Source organism: Ochotona curzoniae, unplaced genomic scaffold (genome assembly GCF_017591425.1).
Source record: "Ochotona curzoniae isolate NIBS_2020 unplaced genomic scaffold, NIBS_Ocur_1.0 scaffold_2587, whole genome shotgun sequence".
Classification (NCBI taxonomy): Eukaryota; Metazoa; Chordata; class Mammalia; order Lagomorpha; family Ochotonidae; genus Ochotona; species Ochotona curzoniae.
Window position 1 is genome coordinate 6,190,433 of NW_024467096.1, and position 25,911 is coordinate 6,216,343.

The 25,911-nt window shown below is 42.7% G+C and overlaps 2 protein-coding genes and 1 non-coding gene across 6 annotated transcripts in view; 2 read left to right on the top strand and 1 right to left on the bottom strand.

The window, feature by feature from the left end:
• The window catches only part of PAK2 (p21 (RAC1) activated kinase 2), a 70,346-nt gene extending 54,681 nt beyond the window's left edge, over nt 1-15,665 (top strand). The window contains exons 9-15 of the mRNA XM_041003011.1: nt 2,192-2,240; nt 2,697-2,809; nt 4,576-4,693; nt 7,421-7,520; nt 8,476-8,672; nt 11,857-11,994; nt 12,345-15,665. Of these exons, the coding sequence (XP_040858945.1) occupies nt 2,192-2,240; nt 2,697-2,809; nt 4,576-4,693; nt 7,421-7,520; nt 8,476-8,672; nt 11,857-11,994; nt 12,345-12,431 (802 nt within the window). The 3' untranslated portion in view covers nt 12,432-15,665. The remainder of the gene's footprint in view (nt 1-2,191; nt 2,241-2,696; nt 2,810-4,575; nt 4,694-7,420; nt 7,521-8,475; nt 8,673-11,856; nt 11,995-12,344) is intronic.
• Nucleotides 15,666-18,432: 2,767 nt separating this feature from the next.
• On the bottom strand, nt 18,433-18,535 carry LOC121171420. Its single transcript, XR_005886129.1, has one exon. It is a non-coding gene; the product is annotated as a U6 spliceosomal RNA (small nuclear RNA).
• A 5,442-nt stretch (nt 18,536-23,977) lies between these two features.
• The window catches only part of SENP5 (SUMO specific peptidase 5), a 41,754-nt gene continuing 39,820 nt past the window's right edge, over nt 23,978-25,911 (top strand). For all 4 annotated transcript variants that reach the window (XM_041003112.1, XM_041003109.1, XM_041003111.1 and 1 more), the window contains exon 1: nt 23,978-24,151. The gene's annotated coding sequence lies outside the window, so the exon portion shown is untranslated. The remainder of the gene's footprint in view (nt 24,152-25,911) is intronic.

The following is a 25,911-nucleotide window of genomic DNA, read 5'->3' on the forward strand; positions in this document are numbered from 1 at the left end:
AGACCCAGAGGAAGTTCCTTTAAAAAAAATTAAAAAAATAAAATGAATCTTTATTTTAAAGATTTATTTTTTTTTTAAAGATTTATTTTTATTATTTTTTCATTGGAAAGGCGGATATACAAAGAGGAGAGACAGAGAGGAAGATCTTCCGTCCAATGAGTCACTCCCCAAGTGAGCGCAACGGGCCGGTACTATGCCGATCCAAAGCCAGGAGCCTCTTCCGGGTCTCCCACGCGGGTGCAGGGTCCCAAAGCTTTGGGCCGTCCTCCACTGCTTTCCCAGGCCACAGGCAGGGAGCTGGAAGGGAAGGGGGGCTGCCAGGATTAGAACCAGCGCCCATATGGGATCCTGGCACGTTCAAGGCGAGGACCTTTAACCACTTGCACCACCACGCCGGGCCCTAAAGATTTATTTTTTATTGGAAAGGCAGATATACAGAGAAGAGAGAGAGAGAGGAAGATCTTCTGTCCAATGATTCACTCCACAAGTGAGCGCAAAGGCCGGTGCTGCGCTGATCTGAAGCCAGGAACCAGGAACCTCTTCCGGGTCTCCCACATGGGTGCAGGGCCCAAAAGCATTGGGTCGTCCTTGACTGCTTTCCCAGGCCACAAGCAGGGAGCTGGATGGGAAGTGGAGCTGCTGGGATTAGAACTGGGGCCCATATGGGATCCCGGCACATTCAAGGCGAGGAGTTTAGCTGCTAGGCCATGTCGCCAGGCCCAGATGAATCTTTTTTAAAAATGTGAATAAGTAATCAATATAAAAATTATGTTGTTGGGCCCGGCGCGGTGGCGCAAGTGGTTAAAGGTCCTCGCCTTGCACGCCCGGGATCCCATATGGGCGCCGGTTCTAATCCCGGCAGCCCCGCTTCCCTTCCAGCTCCCTGCCTGTGGCCTGGGAAAGCAGTCGAGGACGGCCCAAAGCTTTGGGACCCTGCACCCGCGTGGGAGACCCGGAAGAGGCTCCTGGCTTCAGATCAGCATAGTATCGGCCCGTTGTGCTCACTTGGGGAGTGACTCATTGGACGGAAGATCTTCCTCTCTGTCTCTCCTCTGTATATCCACCTTTCCAATAAAAAAAAATAATAATAATAAAAAAAAATTATGTTGTTGACAGAGATCTTGGCATCTACTGTTTTGATTTTGTCTAATTGTATTTTTAAATGATACTAATTTAATTTTTTTCCCATTGCTTAAAGACACCTGCACATCTCAATTTTGTAAATGCAGTTAATCTGTGGGTAGCATTTTGGATTTAGAAAAAACAAGCCTGAGTTGCAAAATTTTTGAATTTTTAAAAAATAAGCTCAATGGACATTTTTAATAAAAATGAAATAGCTATTTTTGACATAGTAGTGGGTGAATTATATATTAAATAATACATTATTAATAATAATAATGAATAAGAATAATACCTATTTCTGTGGGTGACCATCACAAATCCAGTGTTGACTAAGAAAAGCCAGTTGCTTGGAGCAGTATTTGGCCTCTATTTAAAATGCCTGTGTCCCGTGTGGAACTCCTGGGTTCAAGTCCCAGCTTCCAGTTTCAGTGGAGAGCTACCAAATATGGGTCAAGTCATGTTGAATGCCTTTTATCCATGTAAGAGACCTGAGTTCTGTGCTCTGTTTAGACTTGGTTGGCCCATTTCCATCCTTTGGGTGTTCGGGAGTTAGCCAGAAAATGGGAAAGTGTTCCCTCTGTCTTTGAAGTAACTTTAAACTTTTTAAGTTAAAAAAAAAATAAAGCAAGTTGCAGAAAAATGTGTAAAACGAAACTAGATGCTGTTTAAAAATTAGGCTGGGTAGTAGTATATTCTGTAAAGCTACCTCCTGTGTCCTTTGTAGCTAAATCTACAGAGAAATGCATGGAAATGATGTCTGACAAATACAGGTGACCCTTGAGACCTGGGAGGATGCCGATCAGGAAGGATACACAGGACCCTCCATGTTATTTGTCGTGGTTTCTGACACAGGGACTTGTATTCTCAAGTTGCATTACATTTTTCCTTTTTCCCCAATGTCTTAGTTTTTTTTTTTTCATCTTTTCCCTTTATTTTACTCCTTATTACTTTTAAAGATGGTAAGTCTTAAATGGTTTTTTAATCTTTTTCAACTGTTTGAAGTCTGTAGATATTGTAAATTATAGTGAATTAAAAACCTTAAATCTGGTTGTATCTTTTCTCCCTCTAGGGCTTCGGGTACAGTTTTTACTGCTACTGATGTGGCATTGGGACAGGAGGTAGCTACTTTTTCATACTTCCGAATATTATAATTAATGTTTCGTGTAGGAGGAAACTAGATAAAAGCTGAAAATAATCAGAATTCTTGTAAGTTTGGTATGGTATATGAGAATTGCTGTATGCGTTTTTGTTAGATTTATCTAGATTGGGAAAAAAGAATTATAACTTTAGCGTCATCAATGAGCAAATATTAAAACATTTTCCTAGCTTGGACTAAAAAAATGAATTGCTGGTGCTATACAGTCTTTGGATTTGATAAATTGAAAATATCTAGCCTCTGTGTATTACAAAGAATTCTGCATAAGCAGTGTGGATATATTGCTTTGAATGAATTTTTAAGCTTGTGTAATACAGAATATAGTCTGTTAACTGATAGATGTTTAATTATAAATTCATTGTTATTTCTAATTTTCTGTGAGAATTAGGAGACCTGTTCAATTCTGCTTCTGTTACAGGTTGCTATCAAACAAATTAATTTACAGAAACAGCCAAAGAAGGAATTGATTATTAATGAAATTCTGGTGATGAAGGAATTAAAAAATCCCAACATAGTTAACTTCTTGGACAGGTAATTAAATGGACTAAAAATGTGGAAATCTTAATTCTCATGGTTCGAAGGGCAAACTGCTTTGGCTAAAATGAAATGTTAGCACTGGGGTCAACATTGTGAGGCACCAGCATCCAGTTTGATTGATGGTTTGAGCCCCCACGGTTCTGCTTTCTATCTAGTTCTCTGCCGATGCTCCTGGGGAAGCAGTGGAGGTTGGCTCAGGTAGTTGGGCCCCTGGTTTCTACTTGGCCAGGCCCTTGTTGCACCTCTTTCGAGAGTGAACCGGTGGACAAATGTACCTATGTATGTGAGTGTGTCTCTTCTCTATAACTCTGCCTTTAATTTTCTAAAATGTCACTGCTAAGGAGAAGGATTAAAGATGGAGAGATATAAGTAGCACTTCTGATTTAGAAATTTCGTTTTCTAGAGGGATATTACTTGGCACACGAGAGAAAATATTTAAATGGAGAAATCATATGTCTTAACAGTTTTTCCCTCATAAGCTAGGCTCCATGGAAAAATTGTTTATTACCTATCAAAACCTCACTTAGGTGTGGGTGGTTGGCACAGCCACTAAGTTGGTGCTTGAGATGCTTTCATCCCATCTCACAGTGTTGGCTTATTGTCTTGCTTGCCCTGCTTCTGATCCATATTCTTGGTGATATACCCCTGGGAAGCAGAGGTAATGGCTCGAGTACTCAGGTTTTTGCCATTCAAGTGACAGACTTTTGAGTTCCAAGATTCTAGCTTCAGCCTAGTTCACCCTGACTGTTGCATGCGTTTAAGAATGAAGTGGTATATGGAAAAATCTCCCTGACTAATTGCTATCTGTCTTTGAAATAATGAAACATTTTTATAAACCTCTCATTTAGTGTAGGAATTAATGTTAAATAATAACAAAAAGCAGAATAGAAAATGATGTATATGCTACAATCGTGTTTTTAAAATATCCACAGTATATATGAATGAAAGACTTAAATGAAAATGTGTTGGGCCCAGCATAATAGTTCAGCAAGTAGTCCTTGCCTTGCACATGCCACGATCCCATATGGGTGCCAGTTCTAATCCTCCTGGTCCTGCTTCCCATCCAGCTCCCTGCCTGTGGACTGGGAGGGCAGTCGAGGACGGCCCAAAGCCTTGGGACCTTGCACCCGCATGGGAAACCCGAAGGAGACTCATGACTCCTGGGTTTGGATTGGCACAGCTCTGGCGTGAACCATTGGGCGGAGTATTTTCCTCTCTGTCTGTCCTCTCTGTATATCTGCCTTTCCAATAAACATAAATAAACCTTAAAAAAAAAAAAAGAAAATGTTTTAATGCTTTTGTTGGAGAATAAGATTATAAGTAATTTTATTCCATATTTGAATTTATTCAAAATGAAGAAACCAATTTTTCGGTACCTTTTTTTAAAAGTAATAATTCAAATCAGCATGGCATGGTGGTCAAAATTAAACTACAGGCTAGGGGGTCATTTGGCTTCAGATCCTGGTTCTGTCAGTTACCATCTGTGTGACCTTGGATGAGTCATTTACCCTCTTCATCTGTAAAGCAGGACTCATAATGCCCACCTCATGGGATTATTCCCATTGGAATAATCCATTTCCACACTCAGAATTGTTCAGGAATATCACAATGACCTTTCATTATTGTTTTGTGCTGTACATAGCAATTTTTCAGTTTTTCATCTAGTTTTCAAGGTTTTATATTTGAAAATTTTGCAGCAGAGAGAACCCTGTGTGTAGACAATGTAAAAATGTGAGTATATTTGTGTGTTCTATTATTAGTTACCTAGTGGGAGATGAATTATTCGTGGTAATGGAGTACCTTGCTGGCGGCTCACTCACTGATGTTGTAACAGAAACCTGCATGGATGAGGCACAGATCGCCGCCGTGTGCAGAGAGGTTTGTTCACTTGGTGATACATTACCATGATCTATAGTCAGCCAGAGGTTTGAAAAAAAAATAAAAGTAATGTGTGTTCTGCAAAGTTTTATTGTGTGTAATAATTTCCAATCACGGGTTCTCTGCAAGGCTGTCCATAATTGTCCACCACTTCCTATCTCCTGAAGGATAACCAGGGACCAAAACCTTTAATGAGAATAAACAGACAGCTTGTTTCCTTGTGTTCATTAGTGACTTTCTAAACAAACATCAAAAGCACTTCATTGAGTTTGCGGAAAGTGCATTTTTCACTGTAATTTTGTTTTTTAAGTGTCCTTGTGAAGTCCATAGAATTCTGTGAAGTTGCCTAAGTCAGAGCCAGAAAAATTTATTTGCATTTAATGCTTTTCTACAGAAAAGACCAAGGTCAAGGACTGATTTATTGCCTCTGAAGCTGCAATGCTGCTTTCTTCTAATATCATAGGAATTATTGTCACAAAGGGAAAACTTAGTAAGAGTTGATAAAACTGTTGTATTGTGTTTTTGAAGATTTGGCTTTCAGCCATTCTACAGTGATACATAAAATGAGTTATAAACTTTGTTCATATGAGAATATGTATGATGTTTTACTTTTTTCAGTTTTTATTAGGATGTTAAAAATATTCTTCGATGGGCATTGGCATAATGGTCATGATAGGTCTTCAGATGCCTGCATCCCATATCAGTACCTGGGTTTGAGTCCAGCTCTGTTCTGTACTGGTTCTTGCTGATGAGCATCTTGGGAGCAGCAGATGACAGCTCAAGTGTTTGGGTTCCTGACACCAACAAAGGAGATCCAAATTCAGTTCCAGGTTCCTGGCTTGCACCTGTCCCAGCCTTAGCTGTTGGGTACATTTGAGGAGTAAATCCATGGACGGGAGATCTGGTTTTTTTGTCTCTCTTTCCTTGCTGCCCTCCCTCCCTCCTGCTCTCTCACTTTTTCAAATAAAGTGAGAATAAATTTTGATATGTTTTAAAATTTTAATCTAACTTTTCTCCCTGTAAGATGAAGCTTCTGGTTCTATCTTCACATAGGGTTAATCTGTGGCCTGCTGCTCCATTTCTGGTTCATCTCCCTGCTCATGGTCTGGGAAAAAGTACAGAAGATGGCCCAAGCATTTAGGCTCCTGCTACTCACATAGGAGATTTGCTTGAAGCCCCTGGTTTTGTCCCAGCCATGCCCTAGCTGTTGCTGCCATCTGGGAATGAACTAGAAATGAAAGATCCCATCTCCCTACCCATCGCTCTCTGTAATTCTTTATATTAAAAATAAAGAAGAAAAGTCTAGGGGCCCAGCATGGTAGCCTAATGGCTAAATCCTCGCCTTGTATGCGCCAGGATCCCATATGGATGCCAGTTCGTGTCCTGCTGCTCCACGTCCCATCCAGCTCCCTGCTTGTGGCCTGGGAAGGCAGCAGAGGATGGCCAGAAGCCAGGAGCTTCTTCCGGGTCTCTTTCATGGGTGCAGGATCCCAAGACTTTGGGCCGTCCACGACTGCCTTCCCAGGACACAAGCGGAGAGCTGTATGGGAAACAGGGGCAATGGATGTCAGGGACACAGTAACTTGATTTTACCTGCTGCCTTCCAGGATCTGCACTGACGGAAGCCAGGGCTGTGAGTTGAACTGTAACTCCAGTGCAGGATATGTGCATCTAAACTGCTAGGACAGGTGCAAACCCCATACCCCTTGTGGCCCCACAAGGGTTACTCTACATTGTTGACATTGTTTTTTAAGTGTTTATTTTTTTAAAATTTATTTTCATCTATTTGAAAAGCAGGATGATAGGAAGATCTTCCATCCACTGGTTCAATTCCCCAAAATAACATGCAGTAGCCAGAACTGGGCCAGGCCAAAATCAGGAGTCTAGAAGTCCATGTACTTCCATGTAGGTGACTAGAGTCCAAGCATTTGAGCCATTGTCAGCTGCTTCCCCAGCTGCCTTAGCAAGACACTGAATGGGAAGCAGAGTAGCTGGGACTTGAACTAGTGCTTTAAGATGGGATTATGTGCATTACAAGGGGCTGCGTAACTCCCTGTGCCACAACACCTTACCCTGGTGACACGATTTCTGAAGAGCTTCTGGATGCTTAGAAGGTGTAGTATACCATTAGGCATTTAGAACTGAAACAGCCGGGCCTGGCATGGTAGCCTAGCGGCTGAATCCTCACTTTGCATGTGGCAGGATCCCATGTGGATGTGGCCTCTGATCCTAGCAGTCCCACTTCTCATCTAGCCCCCTGCTTGTGCCCTGGGAGGGCAGTTGAGGATGGCTCAGGGCCTTGGACCCTGTACCTGGGTGGGAGATCCCAAGGGGGCACCAGGCTCCTGGCTCAGATTGGCACACCTCCAGCCATTGTGGCTGCTTGGAGTGTGAATCAGCAGATGAAAGATCTTTCTGTCTCTCCTCCTATCTGTAAATCTGACTTTACAATAAAAATAGATCTTTTTAAAAAAGTATCATTGTAAAGAAAAAATAGTAAAACTGAAACAGCCTAGAAGTTATGTGTACCCAGCTGCCCTTTGTTTTGTATTTAGATGGTTGAAGACCGAGCAATGATTAATGGTAGACAATGGACTAATACTCCTGGATGAAATTAGCGTGAGAGAAGATCCACTTATTTAATTAAGGCATAGGTTCATAAATTTGCATATGAGAGAATGTTCTTTTTTGAGAATGTTCTTTGATAATTATTTCTCTTCTGTTCAGTGTTTACAGGCTTTAGAGTTTTTACATGCTAATCAAGTGATCCACAGAGACATCAAAAGTGACAACGTGCTTTTGGGGATGGAAGGATCAGTTAAACTTAGTGAGTAATAAGTGAAAAAACAAAATTTGTTTTTATTTATGATAGCCACCTTTTGTTTAATTACAGATTTATTGTATTAATATTTTCATGATTTAATAAATATATGGAAAGAGTAAGAAATGGATTTTTGATAGCTTGGGACTACTTGGTGAATAATTTGGGGTCGGTTGCTTCATCTGTGTCTGTTTTGTCATTAAGGGAACTAATACTTCCTGTCTCAGAATTTTATGAAGCATTAAAAATTAAGCAGTTGCCTAGGACTGGTAATGTTACTGTCTTAAAAAGACAAAGTTTAAATCTGTTTCTGCCTCTATGATTCTCATGTGCTTCAGACTTTTCTGAATTCTGTAGAGCTTGGTCTAATAAGGACAGGCTGGGCTGTAAGATCTTGCCCTCGGGCATGACATGTTGGGTAAAACAGTCTTCCCTTCTCTAATTGCCCTCTCTATCAGACATAGTAGAACCATGGGAAAAAAAGAAATTCCTGAGCTGCTTTCTCGTCTACCGCCTGTGATCTCTCAGTTCTGATCATGCCCTCTGGAGGATTTCAGAAGAACCTCCTGCTGAGATTTTTCCAGCCCTGCAAAATTTAAGATATTTTCTGGGTTAAGAAACCAAAAATTTTTCTTCTCTCCTATGAGTGATTGATTTACCTTACAGATTGAGTATTCATTATCCAAAATATTTAGGACCAGAATTGTTTCACATTGCAGAATCTTTCAGATTTTGGAATTTTTATGTTCTTTACTGGTTGAATACCTTAATCTGAAAACCCTGAATATGAAATGCTTCACAGTCAAAATTTGTGACTATCATATTGATGCACAGTTCTAGATGTGGAGTTTTTGTGTAGGAATGTTCAGTCTGTGTTAGTAGTACCGTAGAAAATAAGAGATTAGTCAGAATGTTATTGATTATGTCATCTGAAACGAACATACTCTGTTTTGTTTTATAGCCGACTTTGGTTTCTGTGCCCAGATCACTCCTGAACAGAGCAAACGTAGTACCATGGTTGGAACGCCTTACTGGATGGCCCCCGAGGTGGTTACAAGGAAAGCGTATGGCCCTAAAGTTGATATATGGTCTCTCGGCATCATGGCTATTGAGATGGTGGAAGGAGAACCTCCATACCTCAATGAAAATCCCTTAAGGGTAAGGCCACTTAAATACAAGCTGTGTTATATACAAAATACTCTAAATCATTTCATTAGAACCTGTGCCAGCTGCTGGTCAAGAATGTGAGAAAGTTAATAAACCTAGTCAGTGCCATTGGTCTCATCTAAAACTCACTTGCTTCTGAGCTATGGAGTTAAACACACTAGTTCAAGAGTTTGTAAATTTTTCTTATTAAACATATACACTTTAGTAAGTGTGTATGCTTTTTATTTTTTTTAAAGATTTATTTTTATTGGAAAGTCAGATATACAGAGAGGAGGAGAGACAGAGAGCAAGATCTTCCATCTGATGAATCACTCCCCAAGTGAGTACAACGGCCAGTGCTATGCCGATCTGAAGCCGGGAACCAGGAACTTCCTCCAGGTCTCCCATGTGGGTGCAGGATCCCAAGGCTTTGGGCCCTCCTCGACTGCTTTCCCAGGCCACAAGCAGGGAGCTGGATGGGAAGTGGAGCTGCCGGGATTAGAACTGGCGCCCATATGGGATCCTGGCACGTTCAAGGCGAGGAGTTTAGCTGCTAGGCCACGCCGCCAGGCCCAGTGTGTATGTTTCTTTTGCCACAGAGTTGAGGACCCTGGGTAAATGTCTTTTTGCACAGTGGAATACCCTAGAGATACTCATCATCTTACCCACTTTGATCCTTGGTCCCAAGATACACAGAAAGGAAAGGCAGAGTTTGTCTGATAGTTTTATAAATGGTAATGTGACAGCTCACATTCACATGAGAGTAGAGATCCTGAGATCCCTAGACTTTAAAAAAGAACTGAAAAGTTCCAGCAAGTGAGTGGCAGAGAGTTTGAAAATCTGTTTCTGCTTCCTCCTCCCTGATTTAAAACTTGTTTTCCTTTCCTTTACTGCTTTTTTAAAAAAACATTTATTTATTTTTATTGGAAAGGCAGATATACAGAGAGGAGGAGAGACAGAGAGGAAGATCTTGCATCTGATGGATCACTCCCCAAGCAGGTGCAATGACTGGTGCTGAGCCAATTCAAAGCCAGGAGCCCGGAGCTTCTTCCAGGTCTCCATGTGGTTGCAGGATCCCAAGGCTTTGGGCCCTCCTCAATTGCTTTCCCAGGCCACAGGCAGGGAGCTGGATGGAAAGCAGGATGGCCGGGATTAGAATTGGCACCCATATGGGATCCTGGCATGTTCAAGACAAGGACGTTAGCTGCTATGCTATTGCGCCGGGCCCCCTTTACCACTTTTAAATGGCCAAGTATGCAGTTAGACTTATAGCACACCACTTAAGCCTCCATGGGATCCCTAAATCCCATATCATGGTGCCTGAATTCAAGTTCCAGGTCTACTGTGGATTCCAGTTTCCTGCTAATACAGATGTTTGGGGGCTACATGCGATAATTCCAGTGGGTGGATCCTTGTGACCCGCATGGAGTACCAGACCAAGTTTGTGGCTTTGGCTTCTTTGTGGTCCAGGCATAACTGGGCCCTGAAGAGTAAAACTGCAGATAGGAGATCTCTCTTTCTTTCTTTGAGTAAATAAAAGTGAATAAATGTTTTAAAGGAGGTATTTACTTATTTGCAAGGCACTGTTAGAGAAAGAAATCTTCCATGAACCGATTTAGTGCTCAGGTAGCTGCAGCTGGGGCTGGGCCAGGCCAGCTCCCCTAGGTCTCCCACCTAGGTGGCAGCGATCCGAGTACCTGGGCCAAGAACTTCTGCCTTCCCAAGCCGGAATAGTCGGGAATCAAGTCTGTGTCCATATGGGACGCCAGCATAGTAGTTGATAGCTTTACTCCCTGTGCTTTAGTGTTGACCCCCATACTTTTTTTTTTTTTTTAAGATTTGCTTATTTTAATCCAAAGGCAGATTTTCAAAGAGAAGGAGAGAGAGAAACATTTTTCATCCACTGGTTCACTCCCCAAGTAGGTACACCAGCTGGAGAAGAGGTGATTAGAAGGCAGGAGCTTCTTCTGGGCCTCCCATGCAGGTGTAGAGACCCACAACATCGAGCCATCCTCCCCTGCCTTTTCCGGGGCCATAACCAGGGAACTGGATGGGAAGTGAAGCAGCAAACATGAACCAGCATCCATGTGGAATGTGTTGCTTAGTTAGATGTGGAGGGCTAACCATGTGCCGGCCCAGGTTTTTTCAAAATTGAAGATAACCATTTCACATTTGTTACAAAGTTCATTAAAAAAAGGTATGAAGTGCGGATGTCTGTAGAGAAACTTGGACCCTTGCATTGCTAGTAGAAATGTAAAACAGTAGTTTTAGTTCAGACAAATTTGACAGTTCCTCAAAAAAGTAATGTTGAGTTACCATATGATTTTGCAATAGTACTGATAGAGGCATATTTGAGAGAATTAAAAATGTGCACCCCCAAGCCTGGCGTGGTAGCCTAGTGACTAAAGTCCTCATCTTGCACACACCGGAATCCCTTATGAGCGCCAGATCTAATCCTGGCAGCCCAGCTTCCCATCCAGCTCCCTGCTTGTGGCCTGGAAAGCAGTCGAGGAGGGCCCAAAGCCTTGGGACCCTGCACCCACATGGCAGACACAGAAGAGGGACTCCTGGGTTCGGATCAGTTCAGCTGTGGCCATTGTGGCCACTTGGGAAATGTTTCATTGGATGGAAGATCTTCCTGTCTTTCCTCCTCTTTGTATATCTGACTTTCCAATAAAAATAATAACCATAATAAAATTAAAAATAAATATTTTTTTAAATTTTATTTATTTATTTATTTTTAGATTTATTTATTTTTATTGGAAAGGAAGGTATACAGGGAGGAGGAGAGACAGAGAGGACTTCCATCCAATGGTTACAATTCCTCAAGTGGCAAGAGCAGATGGAGCTGAGCCAGTCTGAAGCCAAGAGCTCTTCTGGGTCTCCCATGCGGGAGAGTCCCAAGGACCAGGCTGTGCCCGACTGCCTACCCAGGCCACAACTGGGGAGCTGGATGGGAAGCGGGACCTCCAGGTTTAGAACCAGTGCCCGTATGGGATCCCCGTGTGCTCAAAGTGAGGACTTTAACCACTACGCCATTGCACCGGGCCCTTAAAAAAATAGTTTTTTAAAAAAGGGATTATTCATTATTGTTTTTTTTTTAAAAAAAAAAGGAATTTGGAGATCCACAAATTTTATAAAGTTGTCTGTCAGTTTGTTGAGTTACCATAATATGCCAAAATGTTCTCATTTTTAGGCTTTGTACCTGATAGCAACTAATGGAACCCCAGAACTTCAGAATCCAGAAAAACTTTCCCCTATATTTAGGGATTTTTTGAATCGGTGTTTGGAAATGGATGTGGAAAAAAGGGGTTCAGCCAAAGAATTATTACAGGTAAATTTGAAAATGCCAGTTTGGGGAAATTCAGTTGAGTTTGTCTTCCATGTAACCTATAGATGGTTTTCATAAAATGGCAACTCATTGCATTTCACATTCTGTTAATTACTTTAGTGTGGTAACTTAATTTTTAAGACTTTATCTGGTAATAGAAAAACTTAAATCGTAATGACTTTTTGCATATTGTCAATTCTCAGACCTATTCATTGTTGACATAAATGTTATCTGTGGCTTTAATTAGTATATTTTTTATTAGTCTGTAAATAACATTTGGGGGTTAGTGAAAGAAACATTTTGTGTCTAAACTGATGATGTGTATACCTTTGTTTCTCCCCATTTTCTGTCAGCATCCCTTCCTGAAACTGGCCAAGCCATTATCAAGTTTGACACCACTCATCTTGGCAGCTAAAGAAGCAATGAAGAGTAACCGTTAACATCATTGCCGTGGCCTCATATTCTTTTATCCATTTTCTAAAAAGAAGTCTTTTAATATATGAAAGTTAACTGCTCTTTGTGGGCTTTAAAAAATATTCTGCGTGACAGAGGAAACAGCTCTTTCTTGAAGACAACCAAGACAAAATTGCAAAAAGAAAATCATGACTTTGAGATGAACCCCTTGTTTAGGGTCCAAAGGAATTGTGGCCTGAGTAGCCTTACATCTTTCAGCAGACAGCCACCATGGCCATTTTTCGTGCTTGAGATTTCATTGTATTTGGCTAACTTTGTTATTATAGATCCCGTTTGTTGTCCCCTTCAGGGTGTTTTCAATACTTGAAGAGCGGATTTGAGTTCTTGGGAGTTTTTCATCTGCTGGTCTTTTCTTCTTCAGAGCTTTCCTTTCCTTGACTTGCTCCTTTTGAGTTGCTTTGAGAAATTTTTCTCATGCCTAGATTCAAGGCAAGTATGATAGAAATTATGCAGTTCCTCGTATTGGCAGAGGAGCTCAGTATAATTTAACTTTGTATAGAAGTTAGGACCAGCAATTGTTTAATGTAATATTTCAGTTCAAAACTTGAACTGAAAGAAGGGAAGAAAAGTATGTGATTTTTACCTTTTTTAACAAATGTGAAAGAGTCACTTTTAGGAATCTCATGGTAGTGAGTTTGGCATTTTTACATGTATAGAAAAAAGACTAATCTATATTTATAACTAAATCATTGCAACAGAAAAAGAATCCCAGCCTATGCATCTGTTCAATTTTGTCTCCCTCTCTGCCTGTCTCCTCTTCAGATTTGGCTTTATGAACCAAAGTAATTTGTTCTTGTTCCACCTTGAGTAGTACGACTTTGGTTAGTGCTGTTACCTTCTCCTTCCTTCTCTTTCTTTTCATTTGGAAATAAGTTTCTGTATATGTTGCAATTTTAGCTTTAGCGGGGTTTTTTTGGTTCTTATAATTTTGCTTATAATTCTCTCACCTCACACATTCTCTTCCCTACCACATCTCACCCTGTGGCAAATAACATAATAACCATTGAATTTTCAGAATTTAAAAGTTATTTTTTATTTTTCACTTAAAAGGACAAATACTTGGGGTTGGCAGAGACAGTATGGGAGATTGAACTCTAGTGAGTTCTAAAATAATTAGTCAAGGCTGTATTCATGACAGAGTTTTATAGAGTTAGAACCACAGGACCGGTAAACTGTAAAGATTTATTGTAAGTTGCATTGATCCAACACATTAACAGTATTTTTCTGTCAAAGAAAACTTAGATGAGAAATTTGGATCATTGGAGATGTTAAAGTACTTTTTAAAAATTTTTTTTCAGGTAAGTAGGGAATATTCAAGTAAAATGAAGAAAGGAAAATGAAATGTACTTACTGATAACAATCCTTTTTGATCTTAAAGATTAAGAAAGGTCTGTGACCTGTTAATTAAGAGTCCTTGCCTGTTCTCCCTTCCCTTTTCCTTCCTCCCCTCTACTTCTCTACTTATTTCTTTGTTGTTTTGCTTTTGGAGGAGGTATTGTCCATTCTGACATATCTGAACCATATACAGGAGAAAAATCTTGCTGAGTTCTAACATTCTGTTCTAGACATGCCTTCCCAATGAACTTCACATCTGATTGCCATCTTGCATTAGTACAAATCATTAATGGAAATAAATGTTCTGTTAGGTAGTATGTTGAAGAAACCAGCAGGATTTTATTTCCTGTTATTCCCATTGTATCTGTGTTAGGAGGCAGAAGTTTTCAGAAAATGAGTGAAATTTACATAAAGCACTTAGTGGTCTCTCTTTCCTGTATGGTTCTTGATTTCATTTTTCTCTGGACTGTATCGGCCTTCTAAAGCTCTTACTAAAATTACAAATATGAGTGGTTTATTTCTAGTGGAAAGCTTGGAGTGCCCCTTAAGGTCCAGTATGAACGTTTTTTGTAAACAGTTGTCTGGATGGATTTTGATGAAGATGCTGCCAATAAAATAAACTGTGATCATGACCACTCAAGAAGGCACTGCCCATCCCAAGTCATGAACACCGTATCCATGGGATATGTGCCAAGGCCCCAGTTTATGCTTGTGATTCCTCGGGGGCTTTCCAGATGGTGGAAGCTTCACAGCTTCTTTGATGGTGACTTGCATGTCCATTGCTGGCAACGGACTTGGAAATCTGACTCCTGGGTTACGGGAGCTACACTGTGGTTTATTCTTTACTTACCTGGATAAACTAACCTGTAATAGAATTATACTTTGGTAAATTCTGAAATGTGTCATTTTTAAACAGAATAATCTTAAAAGCAATATGAGTTGTGATTTATTAGTTATTTTAAATTAAAATGTTCAGATCTTCTTTGAAAAAAACTACTGTATCTAAATCAAGATTTTTGTATTTTTTATTAATTGCCTTATGTATTCTTCTTGTCACCACTTCAGTATGAAAATTCCGCATTTAAATCTAAAACTTAAACATTAGCAGTCATGTATTGCTAGGGCAGTATTACTGTGCTCCTTATTTATTATATTTTAGACTTAGATGGTGTTAAAGTTATCTTTTCTTCTTATTCCTTTTGCTGCTTTAAGGGATAGTTAAAAACTTGGAAACCATGAAAATATTGAACATGTTATCCTACCTTCAGTAGTAAACACATGGAGTGATGGTATAACATGTGACCTCAAGGCTGGCATAACTCTGCCTTCATGTATTGAGCCCCCTGAGTAACATTACGCTGCTAAACATTTACCCAGTAACTCCCAGGCTTAAACAAACCTGTGCCTTTAACCAGCCACTTAAACTACCTATGAGTATTTCTTTGTTTGGCTCCCTTAAATACGTGTTTCTTTGTTTATATTATATTCTAACCAGAGCAATTTTAGGCAGTAGCTGTAGTATGAAAAAACAAGTGCTTAAAGAATTTGCATCATTTTCAAATCTAAAATGCTTTTAGTAAACAGATACATATCCAGTAAAATGTCAAATGTAATATTTATATAGGTTAAATCCAAGTTAATACTTGTTTTTTTATTATAATAGAATTTCACAGCAATATAAAAACAAGATGGTCTTCCACTATTTCCACAATAGATATTTGAGCAGTTAATATCAGTTTTTATGCAGTATGTTATATGAATATGTGAATTTTTAAAGCCCCACTTTTTATCAGCACATTTGTTGAATACTCCTACAGAGATGCTAGGGTAGGTATTGGCATTAAAGGATCACAGTGCTCTGGCCTTGAAAGAACTGAAGGAAGTCTTCCTTATTCATCAAATGTAGAATATTGTCAAGAAAAGAGGCTGGAAGGAATGTAAGACAATTCTGTTAAACAAGTGCGCATTCTACATTGAAAAAAATCAGTTCTAGTTTGATTTCAGCATCTTTGGTTGGAATCTGTTGACTTGGTGTTTTGGTAGATAGAAATGAAATTAAAGTATTTTCTGGTTTTTCTTCGAACCTCACATTACTGCTTTATTAATTTAATCAAATTTGGTCGTTTAAAGTTTGCATTGATAGTAACTGCTATGTTAAGAAATTTTGTTGAGGGAGTATGAAAAAATTTTGTTGAAAGGGCTAGAAATAAACTTTTTAAATGTCCATTCCCCCCACCTTTTTTTTTTTTTTTAAAGATTTATTGGAAAGGCAGATATACAGAGAGATGGAGAGGAAGATCTTCCATCTGATGGTTCACTCACCAAGCAGCTGCAAAGGCTAGAGCTGAGCCAATCTAAAGCCCAGGAGTCAGGTGCTTCTTCCAGGTTCCCCACACAGGTGCAGGGTCCCAAGGCTTTGGCCCGTCTTTGACTGCTTTCCCAGGCCACAGACAGGGAGCTGGCCACCGGGACTGTAACCGGTGCACATATGGGATCCCAGCGCATTCAAGGTGAGGACTTTAGCTGCTACGCTATCACGCTGGGCCCCATTTTCCCCTTTCTTAAATTTTCATTCTTTTCAGAAACAGATAAAAGAATAAGTTAGCAGTTTCCAAATGTAAGTATCCTTTTATTTTTCAAGGGTAGACTTTTAAAAAAAATTTATTTTTATTGGAAAAGTGAATATACAGAGAGGAGGAGAGACAGAGAGGAAGATCCTCCGTCTGTCTGATGGTTCACTCCCCAAGTGACCACAACAGCTGGAGCTGAGCCTATCTGAAGCCAGGAGCCAGGAGCTTCTTCCAGGTCTCCCACATGGGTGCAGGGTCCCAAGGCCTTGGGCCGTCCTTGACTGTATTCCCAGGCCACAAGGATGGAGCTGGAGGGAAGCAGGGCAGCAGGGATATGAACTGGCACCCGTATGGGATCTTGGTGTGTTCAAGGTGAGGACTTTAACCACTATGCTATCGCGCTGGGCCCAATGGTGGACATTTTTAATTCCTAAAATATTTTATGGTATTTTAAATCATCTACTGGTGTCATTAGAACCATTTTGAGTATATTTCAAAACCCGAATTTAGGGAGGTTTCTAGAAATATGTGAGTAATAAGCTTGTTCCACTTGTCTTCTCAATTAAACTCAGGATAAATTTCTTACAACTGCTCTTAGTTATCAGGCTCCAAGATGAAAACTTCCATTTGTTTGATTACCTCTGTTGACTTGAGTTGAAACTCTAATGATCACCCAGCTGGATTAATTGAAAAGCTTTACATAAGAGGTATAGGCAGTGACTACTTAAAATCTTAGGGCCCACTTCTCACGGAAGAATACTGCAGAGTCCCTGCTGTGCCTCCTGAATCCCACTCCCTGCTAATGCAGAGCCTGGGAGGTGGCAGTGATGGAAACCGGGATGGAGTCTCCAGCTCCAGGGTTCACCATTACCAGCACTTGGAGAGTGAATGAGCAAATTCTTAAAAATACGTTTGTTAATGCTGTTAAACATTTTTAAAATATTTCTATTGAAAAGACCAGATTTACACAGAGAAGGTGAGACAGATCTTCCATCTGCTGGTTCATTTCCCAAGTGATCACAATAGCTGGATCTGAGCCAATCCAAAGCCAGGAACTAGGAGCTACCTCTGGGACTCCCACATGGGTGCAGGGTTCCAAGGCTTTGGGCCAACCTCCACTGCTTTCCAGGGCCACAGGCAGGAAGCTGAATAGGAAATGGAACAACCAGGACACAAACTGTCACTCGTGGGATCCTGTTTCATGCAAAGTGATGATTTAAGGCATTGAGCCATCACTCTAGACCCTGTTTAAACCTTTTAGAGTGACTCCTTGAGCATTTGCCTAAGGGAAGTTCATAATTCCTGAATGATTAATGCTATTTCTAGAGCTTGATGTATGGTTAGCTACTCCTTTGATGTTTGTGACTTTTTAGATTAAGGAATTATATGGTTTTTAAAACTCCATTGTTTATTTAAAAAGCCAGATTCATAGGATAGAGCTTTTCCATCCACTGGCTCACTTTTCCAAATGGCTCTAATTGCTGGAGCTGGGCTGGTCAGAAGTCAGAAGAATCTTCTAGGTTTCCCATGTGGTTGCAGGAGCCCAAGGACTTTAGCCATTTCCACTGCTTTCCCATGTTGTAAGCAGGGAGCTGGATCAGTCATGGAAAAGTCAGGTCACAAAGAGGCGCCCACATGGGATGCCAGCTCTTGCAGCAAAAGATTAGCTTAGTGTACCACCGTGCTGGCCCTGGTTATTTAGATTTTTAACAAAGAAACCTCAAAACTGTTATTTACTAAAGAGAGAGATTTTCATTAAATAGAACCAATCCTTGGCTTTAAGCTTAAATTGCTCCACTAAGGCTCCCACTCCACCACTCACTACCCCCCTTTTTTACAGTATAGTCATATTATAATGTTTACATGGGATGCATACTCATGTGGACCATCGATCCGGGTATGGAGGATTGAGGAATCGGGGAGGGTGGATAAGACAACTACTTCCAATCTCCTTTTTTCTTCTGGTGTCTGTGGAAAGTGGAGAGAGGGGAGGGCTGTTTGCAGCAAGTTGGCTGCATCATACCCAGGAATGGGGGAAGGCCACTGGATGTGAAACATGTTTTGAAAAATGGTAGGCTTCACAATTTTCATGTCATCCTTGCACAGGGGCTGTGCTAATCTTCTATGTGTTTAAATTTTATTGTATGTGCTGCTGAAGTGAGCACCCACCCCTTTTTTAAAGGCAAAAGTATAGCCAGATCTATTTGTTGGTTCATTTCTTAGATGGGCACAGCAGCTAGGACTGTGCCAGCCTGAAGGCAGGAACCAGACACTCCATCTGGGCCTGCCATGTGGATATAGGGACCCATCTTGGCCATCACCTGCTTTTCCAGGTGCTTTAGCAGGAGTTGGATGAGAAATGGATCAGCCGAGGCTGGGACCAGGCACACGGATGGCATGCTGTTGTCATCTTAACATTCCTAAATGCCACAAAGGATACCTTAAAAAGTTTGTGAGGAAATCAGCCTTGTGTTGGAATGGATTCATCCAGTACCTGAGATGCCAACATCCTATATGTTGCTGAAGCACCTGGGATCGAGGGAAGCAGCAGAACATGGTCTTAGAGTTTGGGCCCTGCCACTCAGATATGGCCAACCCAGATAAAGCTGCTGTCTCCTAGTTTAAGCTAGGCCCAGTCTTGGCTATGTGTCCATCTGGGAAATGAACCAGCACAGCCTCTGGCTCTCCCTCTCTTGGTAACTCTGGCTTTCAGATAAATGGTTCCCAAACAAATGTGGAAGATGTAGTTATTATTTTGATGTGAGAATGTTTGTGTAGTTTTTTCATAATCTTAATTTTACCCTTTTTAGTTTAGTAACTTCCTGTTGTTATGGCATAGGATTTGGGTTCCATCATACCCATCCTAGTCTCCCATTCAAAAGAATTGTTTTCAGGGGCCAGTATTGTGGCTTAACAGACACTGTTCCAGTGCATGTGAAGCTGGCATCCTATATGTGTGTCAGTAAGCCTCAGCCCACTTCCTATCCAGCTCCCTGCTAATATAACTGGGAAAGCAGCAGAGGATGGCCTGAGACTCTGGGGATCCTGCACCCAAGTCGGAGACCTATGTGAAGATTCCTGACTTTGGCATGACCAAGCCCCAGTTGTGGCATTTGGGAAGTGAACCAGTGGGTACAAGTCATGTTTTTGCCTCTCTCCTTCAGTAATTCCGCCTTTCAACTAAATCTTTTAAGACTGCTGTTACTGTTGGGACCGGTACATTAACATACCAGGCTGATTCTTGTCCGGTGGCTCTGACATCTCATATGGGCTCCAGTTCTAATCCCTGTGGCTCCACTTCCAATCCAGTTCCCTGTTATTGGCCTGGGAAAGCAGCAGAGGATGGCTCAAGTCCTTGTGCCCTGCACTCATGTGAGAGACCTGAAAGAAGCTCCTGACTCCTCTCAGCTTTGAATCAGCTCTGCTTTGGCCATTGCAGCCATTTAAGGATTGAATCCACAGATGGAAGACCTCCCTCTGCCTCTTCTCTGTAAATCTGGCTTTCAAATAAAAATATTGTTTTACTAATCAGTTTTTGCTCGTGAGAGTGTTGATCGCTGAGTCAAATGGTTTGTCAGTACGTCTAATATCTTGTTTCTCAAAACAACAAAACTCTGAAAGATGATCAAAACATATTCCAGAAGGGTCACAGAGCAGTTCAAGGAAATTGTCCCAGAGAAATGAAAACAAAAAATAGAGACAGGAAGCAAACGCAAATGAAAAATTACAGTAGTGTTAGAATTCTATTAATAATAGAAATAATAGGAAAAGAGAAAACTATGGCTGTTTTCAAAGAAATGTATGACAGTTTCCCTGATCTGAAGGAAACAATTCTGTAACCTGGAGAGTCTGCCAAGTGCCCAAAGGTTCAGCTGCTTCATATCCCGGCAGGCTCTAGTTTTCACATCTGTGCAACAAAACCTCATTAATTTGAAAGTTGTATAACACTGTGTGCACCTTTGCATGTTGGTCCCTTGGTTTTAGTGTCAACGTTTGCCTTTAAGGAATGGCTGTGAAAGAGTCCCAGGGGAAGGAGATGTTGGCATTCTCAGATACAGTTCTAACTCCCTGGTGTCCAGCCGCCTTGCATGTCAGGAAGCGCTCCTGTGAGCCCACTGCTGGCTAACGCAGCACTGCAGTCTAGGTTTTCAGGCACTCACAGACCATTTCCTGTTACAGCTTCCTTGTGAAATACAAGACTTTGATTCCTAGCTTTTATCCCAAGCATTTTTGGGTTTGGGCAGAACTAATGTCTAAAATGTGGTTGGTAGGTAGGTAGGGATTTGGTGTTTTCCATTGACTATACAGTATACAAGTAACTCGAATTGAGCAATTGAGAGGGGAACAGCAGGGAGGAAACAGACCATTCTTCAACACCGAGATTACCTGAGTAACAGTTGCTTTCTATATCCACTTTCATCCTAATGAAAACTAGGAGGTAGCACCTGATAGCTCAAGCACTTGGGTTTCTGCTACTCATCCTGGGAGACCAGATTTGAATTGCTGTGTCTGGCTTCCCACTTAGGTGGCAGGAAACCAAGTCCTTCAGTCATCACCTGCTGCCTTGCAGGGTGTGCTTAGCAGGAAGCTGGAGGAAAAGCCCAGCACTGTCTTAAACCAGGTACTTCCATAGAGGATGTGCACACACCAAGCAGTGACCTGACTGCCAAGCCAAAGGCCATCCTGCTTCCCTCATACTTCTCTTTCCCTGCAATGGTGGCTTTGGGTACTTACCACAGGGATAATTGAGAAGTGTATGTTCACGTCTAGGTTTGCAGAAAAGCCAAAGGAGTGAAAGGACTTGCTCAGCATTTCCCAGCTGAAATTCTGGCCTTTGTACTAGTTGCAGTGTTGAATCGTTAATAATCAGTCAATGGAAGGAGAACACAGGTGCCTGCCTTCAATTCTCAAATCAGTAAGGGACTTAGCCTAGCATGGCTCTTCCTGGATGTTCCTGGCCAAGAGCCTTTCAGGGGGTGCTGCTGCTGGTGATAGTCTCAAACAGGTGTGTTCCTGGTGAAAAGGCCATGCTTGCCATTGCCCTGCTATATATCCAGCTTTTTGCCGCCTTTTTGGAAGAATTTAAGTATAACCATCTGTCCAGAGACAAAATTCTTTGGTTTTGAATCCAATTCAATGTCAGCAAGGCCATATTCTTCAAGGGAGTAGGGATGTGGGAACAAATCCAGGTGACTCCCCAGGTTATGCTCCAGAAAGCCCATGTTCTTGCCTTTTTGTTTTATTTTGTTTATTATTATTATAATAATATACTATTTAATTGTTTTTGCTTGCATTTATTTGAAGGGGAGAGAAAAATGTCTTGCATTTACTGGTTCATCTCCCCAAATGCCCACAACAACTGGGGTTAGAACAAACTAAAGCTGAAGCTTCAGGCCAGAACCACAATCGGGGTCTCCCGTGGGAGTGGCAAGTACACACAGGTACTTCAGCCATCATCTGCTGCCTCCCAGGGTGCACATGACGTAAAGCTAGAACCCAAACTCGCACTCCAATATAGGATGTTGATGCCAAATGTCCATCCCTGATACTTTTCCCCTTCAAAAAATAATTTAAGGCCTTAGGGTGATGGCTCAATGGCTAAATCATTGTAAGCACTGGGATTTTGTTTGGGTGTCAGTTCATGTTTTGGCTGATCCGCTTTCCATCCAGCTCCCTGCTTGTGGCCTAGGAAAGCAGTAGATGATGATCCAAAGCCTTGGGACTGTGCACCTGTGTGGGAGACCTGGAAAAAGCTCCTGGCCCCTGAATTTGGATCAGCTCAGCTCTGGGCATGGTGGTCATTTGGGGAGGGAACCAGCAGATGGAAAATCATATTAAAAATAATAATTTAAGTATTTAATAGAGAAATACATTCCCAGTGTTTGTTGATTCCAGCACTTTGGATAACAAGCTCCTTAACGCTGTAAGTTCCCATCCAAAGGGAAAACTATTACAGGAGCCAGCGTGGTAACTCATAGGCTAATCCTTCACCTCCAAGCACTGACATTCCAAATGGGCAGTTTGTGTTCCGGCAGCTCCACTTCTGGTTTGGCTCTGTTTATGGTCTGGGAAAGCAGCAGAGGATGGCCCAAGTCCTTGGGTCTCTGCACTCACATGGGCAATCAGGAAGACGCCTCTGGCTCCTGGTTTCTGATCAGCTCAGCTCTAGCAGTTGTTACCACTAGGGGAGTGAACCCCTGTGTGGAAGCTCTTTATATCTCTTCTCTGTAGACCTGTCTTTCCAATGAAAAATAATTTTTTAAAAGGAAACTTATGGTTTCTGTGTTTTAAGGCATTTCTCTGGATCACATTGGGATACTCATCAGTTGTACTGTTAATAACTTTTTTTTAAAGATTTATTTTTATTATTTTTTTTATTGGAAAGGCGGATATACAGAGAGGAGACAGAGAGGAAGATCTTCCGTCCGATGATTCACTCCCCAAGTGAGCGCAACGGCTGATGCTATGCCAGTCCGAAGCCAGGAGCCTCTTCTGGGTCTCCCACGTGGGTGCAGGGTCCCAAAGCTTTGGGCCGTCCTCGACTGCTTTCCCAGGCCACAGGCAGGGAGCTGGAAGGGAAGCAGAGCTGCCGGGATTAGAACCGGTGACCATATGGGATCCCGGGCGTGCAAGGCGAGGACCTTAACCACTTGTGCCACCGCGCCGGGCCCTGTTAATAACTTTTCCAGCAAAATGAATATTAAATGTTTTTCAAAATCTGTACAAAATTGTCAGGTCATTTAAAAATAATACTGCCTTGCCTATACTTTTAGTGACTATTGTTCAACTTGATTATTCAAATGTACCTATACGTTTTTGTGCCACATTAATTAAAATCAATTGATGGAATAAGACCACGGGGCAGGAGGAAGTTAAGCAATTCTTCTTGCAGAAATCAATTGTAAAACCTGGAAAAAATTAGAAAAATATCTGAAACCGAATCTTTCATCATGAATCTATATGCTTTCTGTCAGGACTTCAAGCCCTAATTATTTGTCTCTCACCATTACAGCGAAGCCTTGTAAGAGAAAAGTTGTTCACATTAAAAAAAAAAAAAAGGCTTTAAAAAGATTGGAAAAACAGAGTTACAGAAAATAGAGATCTTCCATCTGCTGGTTCACTCTCCAAATGGCCACAACGAGCGCTGGCCCCTCAAAAAATAGTTAAACAGAACCTCAACAGTTGAGGCTGTCGTCTCTTTCCAGACTTGCCAGAACAACAGGTTTACAGCAGAAGATTTCCTGCAGGGCAACCCGTTAGAACCGGGTCTCTCACTCCTGGAGAAGTCTTCCCAGAAGGGGAGGACGGGACACAGTCAACGAGGCCATCGCTGTCCCGAATGGTACAATCATGGACTAGCACAGGATGGAAGAGCTCCGGCGCGCAGCCGGCGGGGACGTGCGGCCCCGCAGCAGCCGCCTGGGGGAAGGCGAAGGAGCGCGGACCGCCGGAAGCGAAGGCCCGCGGCGCCACGCCCACGCGCCCCGAGCCGTTACTCGCTCGTCCCGCCTCCCGCACGAGGTGTGGGCAAGGCTGCAGGCGAAAGGGCACAGCGGGGAGATGACGCAGTAAGCGAGCGCCTGCGTCGCCGCAGCAGGTCCCGGGGAAGCTCGGCGGCGGCGGCGGCGGCGGCGGCGGTCGTGGCTGCCGTGGAGCAGGCCGGACCCCCACGCTCGCTGGCGGAGCTTCCCCGAGCGCTGGACGAACGCGGAGCCGCTGTGTGGGGCAGCCTCCGCGTCGGGGCTGACAGCAGGACAGGTGCGGGCAGCGCGGGGACCGAGGTAAGCGGGAGCCGGGGGGACTTGGCCGAATGACGGACGGGGCGACCGCCTGACGGAGCTGACTGGCCATTGCCGCGCCACCTCAGCGCCCTGGCCGGGAGGCCGCAGCCACTGCCCTCCCCCACGCCCGAGCCCGAGGCTGCGATGTCTCCCCGCGGGTGGAGAGGGAGCTCGCCCCAAGGGACCGCTGCCCTCGCCCCTTCCTCCCCGGCGCTAGCGGCGCGACGCTGGCGGCCGAGCCTGCGAGCGCCCCCGGCTGCTCTCTGGAAGCCCGGGAGAGCTCGGAGAGGAAGCGCTGCTGCTAGGGGCCCCTTCCGACTCGGGAAGTCACGTTTTTTTTTTTTTTGTTTGTTTGTTTGGACAGTGCCGCCTCCTTGCTGCCTCGATTTCTCCCCCGTCACTCTGGTACCATTGAACATCAGGAGGTGGGAACCTGTCTTTCTAGTCTGTCTGCTAGGCCGAGTCATCACCCCCCTCCTCCCCCAGCCTTTCTTGGGCGGCAGCTCATTTGGGGATTGCGGAGAGGATGTGGGGTCCCCCGAAGAGCTGAGTTGAAATCTTCGCAAGCCAGTTTCAGTTTCATGGTAGACTTTTTTCGACGTTTTCACAGCTTTCTTACACCTCTGTAAATTAGTTGGGGGAAAAAAATGAAGAAAAAGAACAGTAGTCATGAAGTGGTCTTTGCCCATTTAGTGGATTTAACAGTAACCCTAACACGTAATGGTGGACCCCTAACTGGGTGTTAGGTCTTCTTGTTACCAGTAACAACTAACAAGCTTGCGTGGAGAAAGGTGCTGGAAGACCTGGGAGCTTGTGTGGTCGGAATGCCAACGTTATTGGTCCATGAAGACTGAAAGCAATCAGGCTTGCTTCGTACCCACCGTGGCTTCTGCCCAGTGAACCTTATGTCGGAGAAGCCGTAAGAGGCTTCCGTCAGAGGAAAATCGCTTGAGCATGTTTCTGAGGACCCCTATTTAGCCTGTGATGCATTTCCCGTTGAGTGAAGACCCCTCCTTCAGCCTGTGATACATTCAGTGAAGACTCCTCTTTCAGGCTGTGATACAGTTCCCATTTAGTGAAAGGCAAGAGAGTAAGTTCTTGGAGTGACATGTACATTTCTAAGTTAACTTGAGGAGATGGTTTTCTATGCTGAATATTCATCACTGTGAAGTTTTAATTTTTTTTAGAAGATTATGTTTAGGGCCTGGCACAATAGCGTAGTGGTTAAAGTCCTTGCATTGCATGCGCACCTGGGATCCCATATGGTTGTTGGTTCTAATCCTAGAGGCCCCACTTCCCATCCAGCTCCCTGCTTGTGGCCCGGGAAAGCAGTCGAGGATGGCCCAAAAACCTTGGGACCCTGCACCCGTGTGGGAGACCCGGAGAGCTCCTGGCTCCTGGCTTCAGATCGGCACAGCACTGGCTGTGTGTCACGTGGGGAGTGAACCATCAGACGGAAGGTCTTGCTCTCTGTCTCTCCTCCTCTCTGTATATCTGACTTTCCGATAAAAACAAATAAATCTTTTTTTTAAAAAAAGATTTTTTTATTGGAAAGGCAGAGCAGATTTATGGAGACAAGGAGAGAGAGATTGTCCATCTGTTGGTTCACTCCTGAATGTTCCACTTCCCAACCCAGTTCCCTGCTTGTGGCTTGAGAAACTAGTACAAGATGGTCCAAAGCCTTAAGACCCTGCACCTGTATGGGAGACCAGAAGAAGCTCCTGGGTCCAGGCATCAGATGGGCTTAGCTCCGGCCTTTG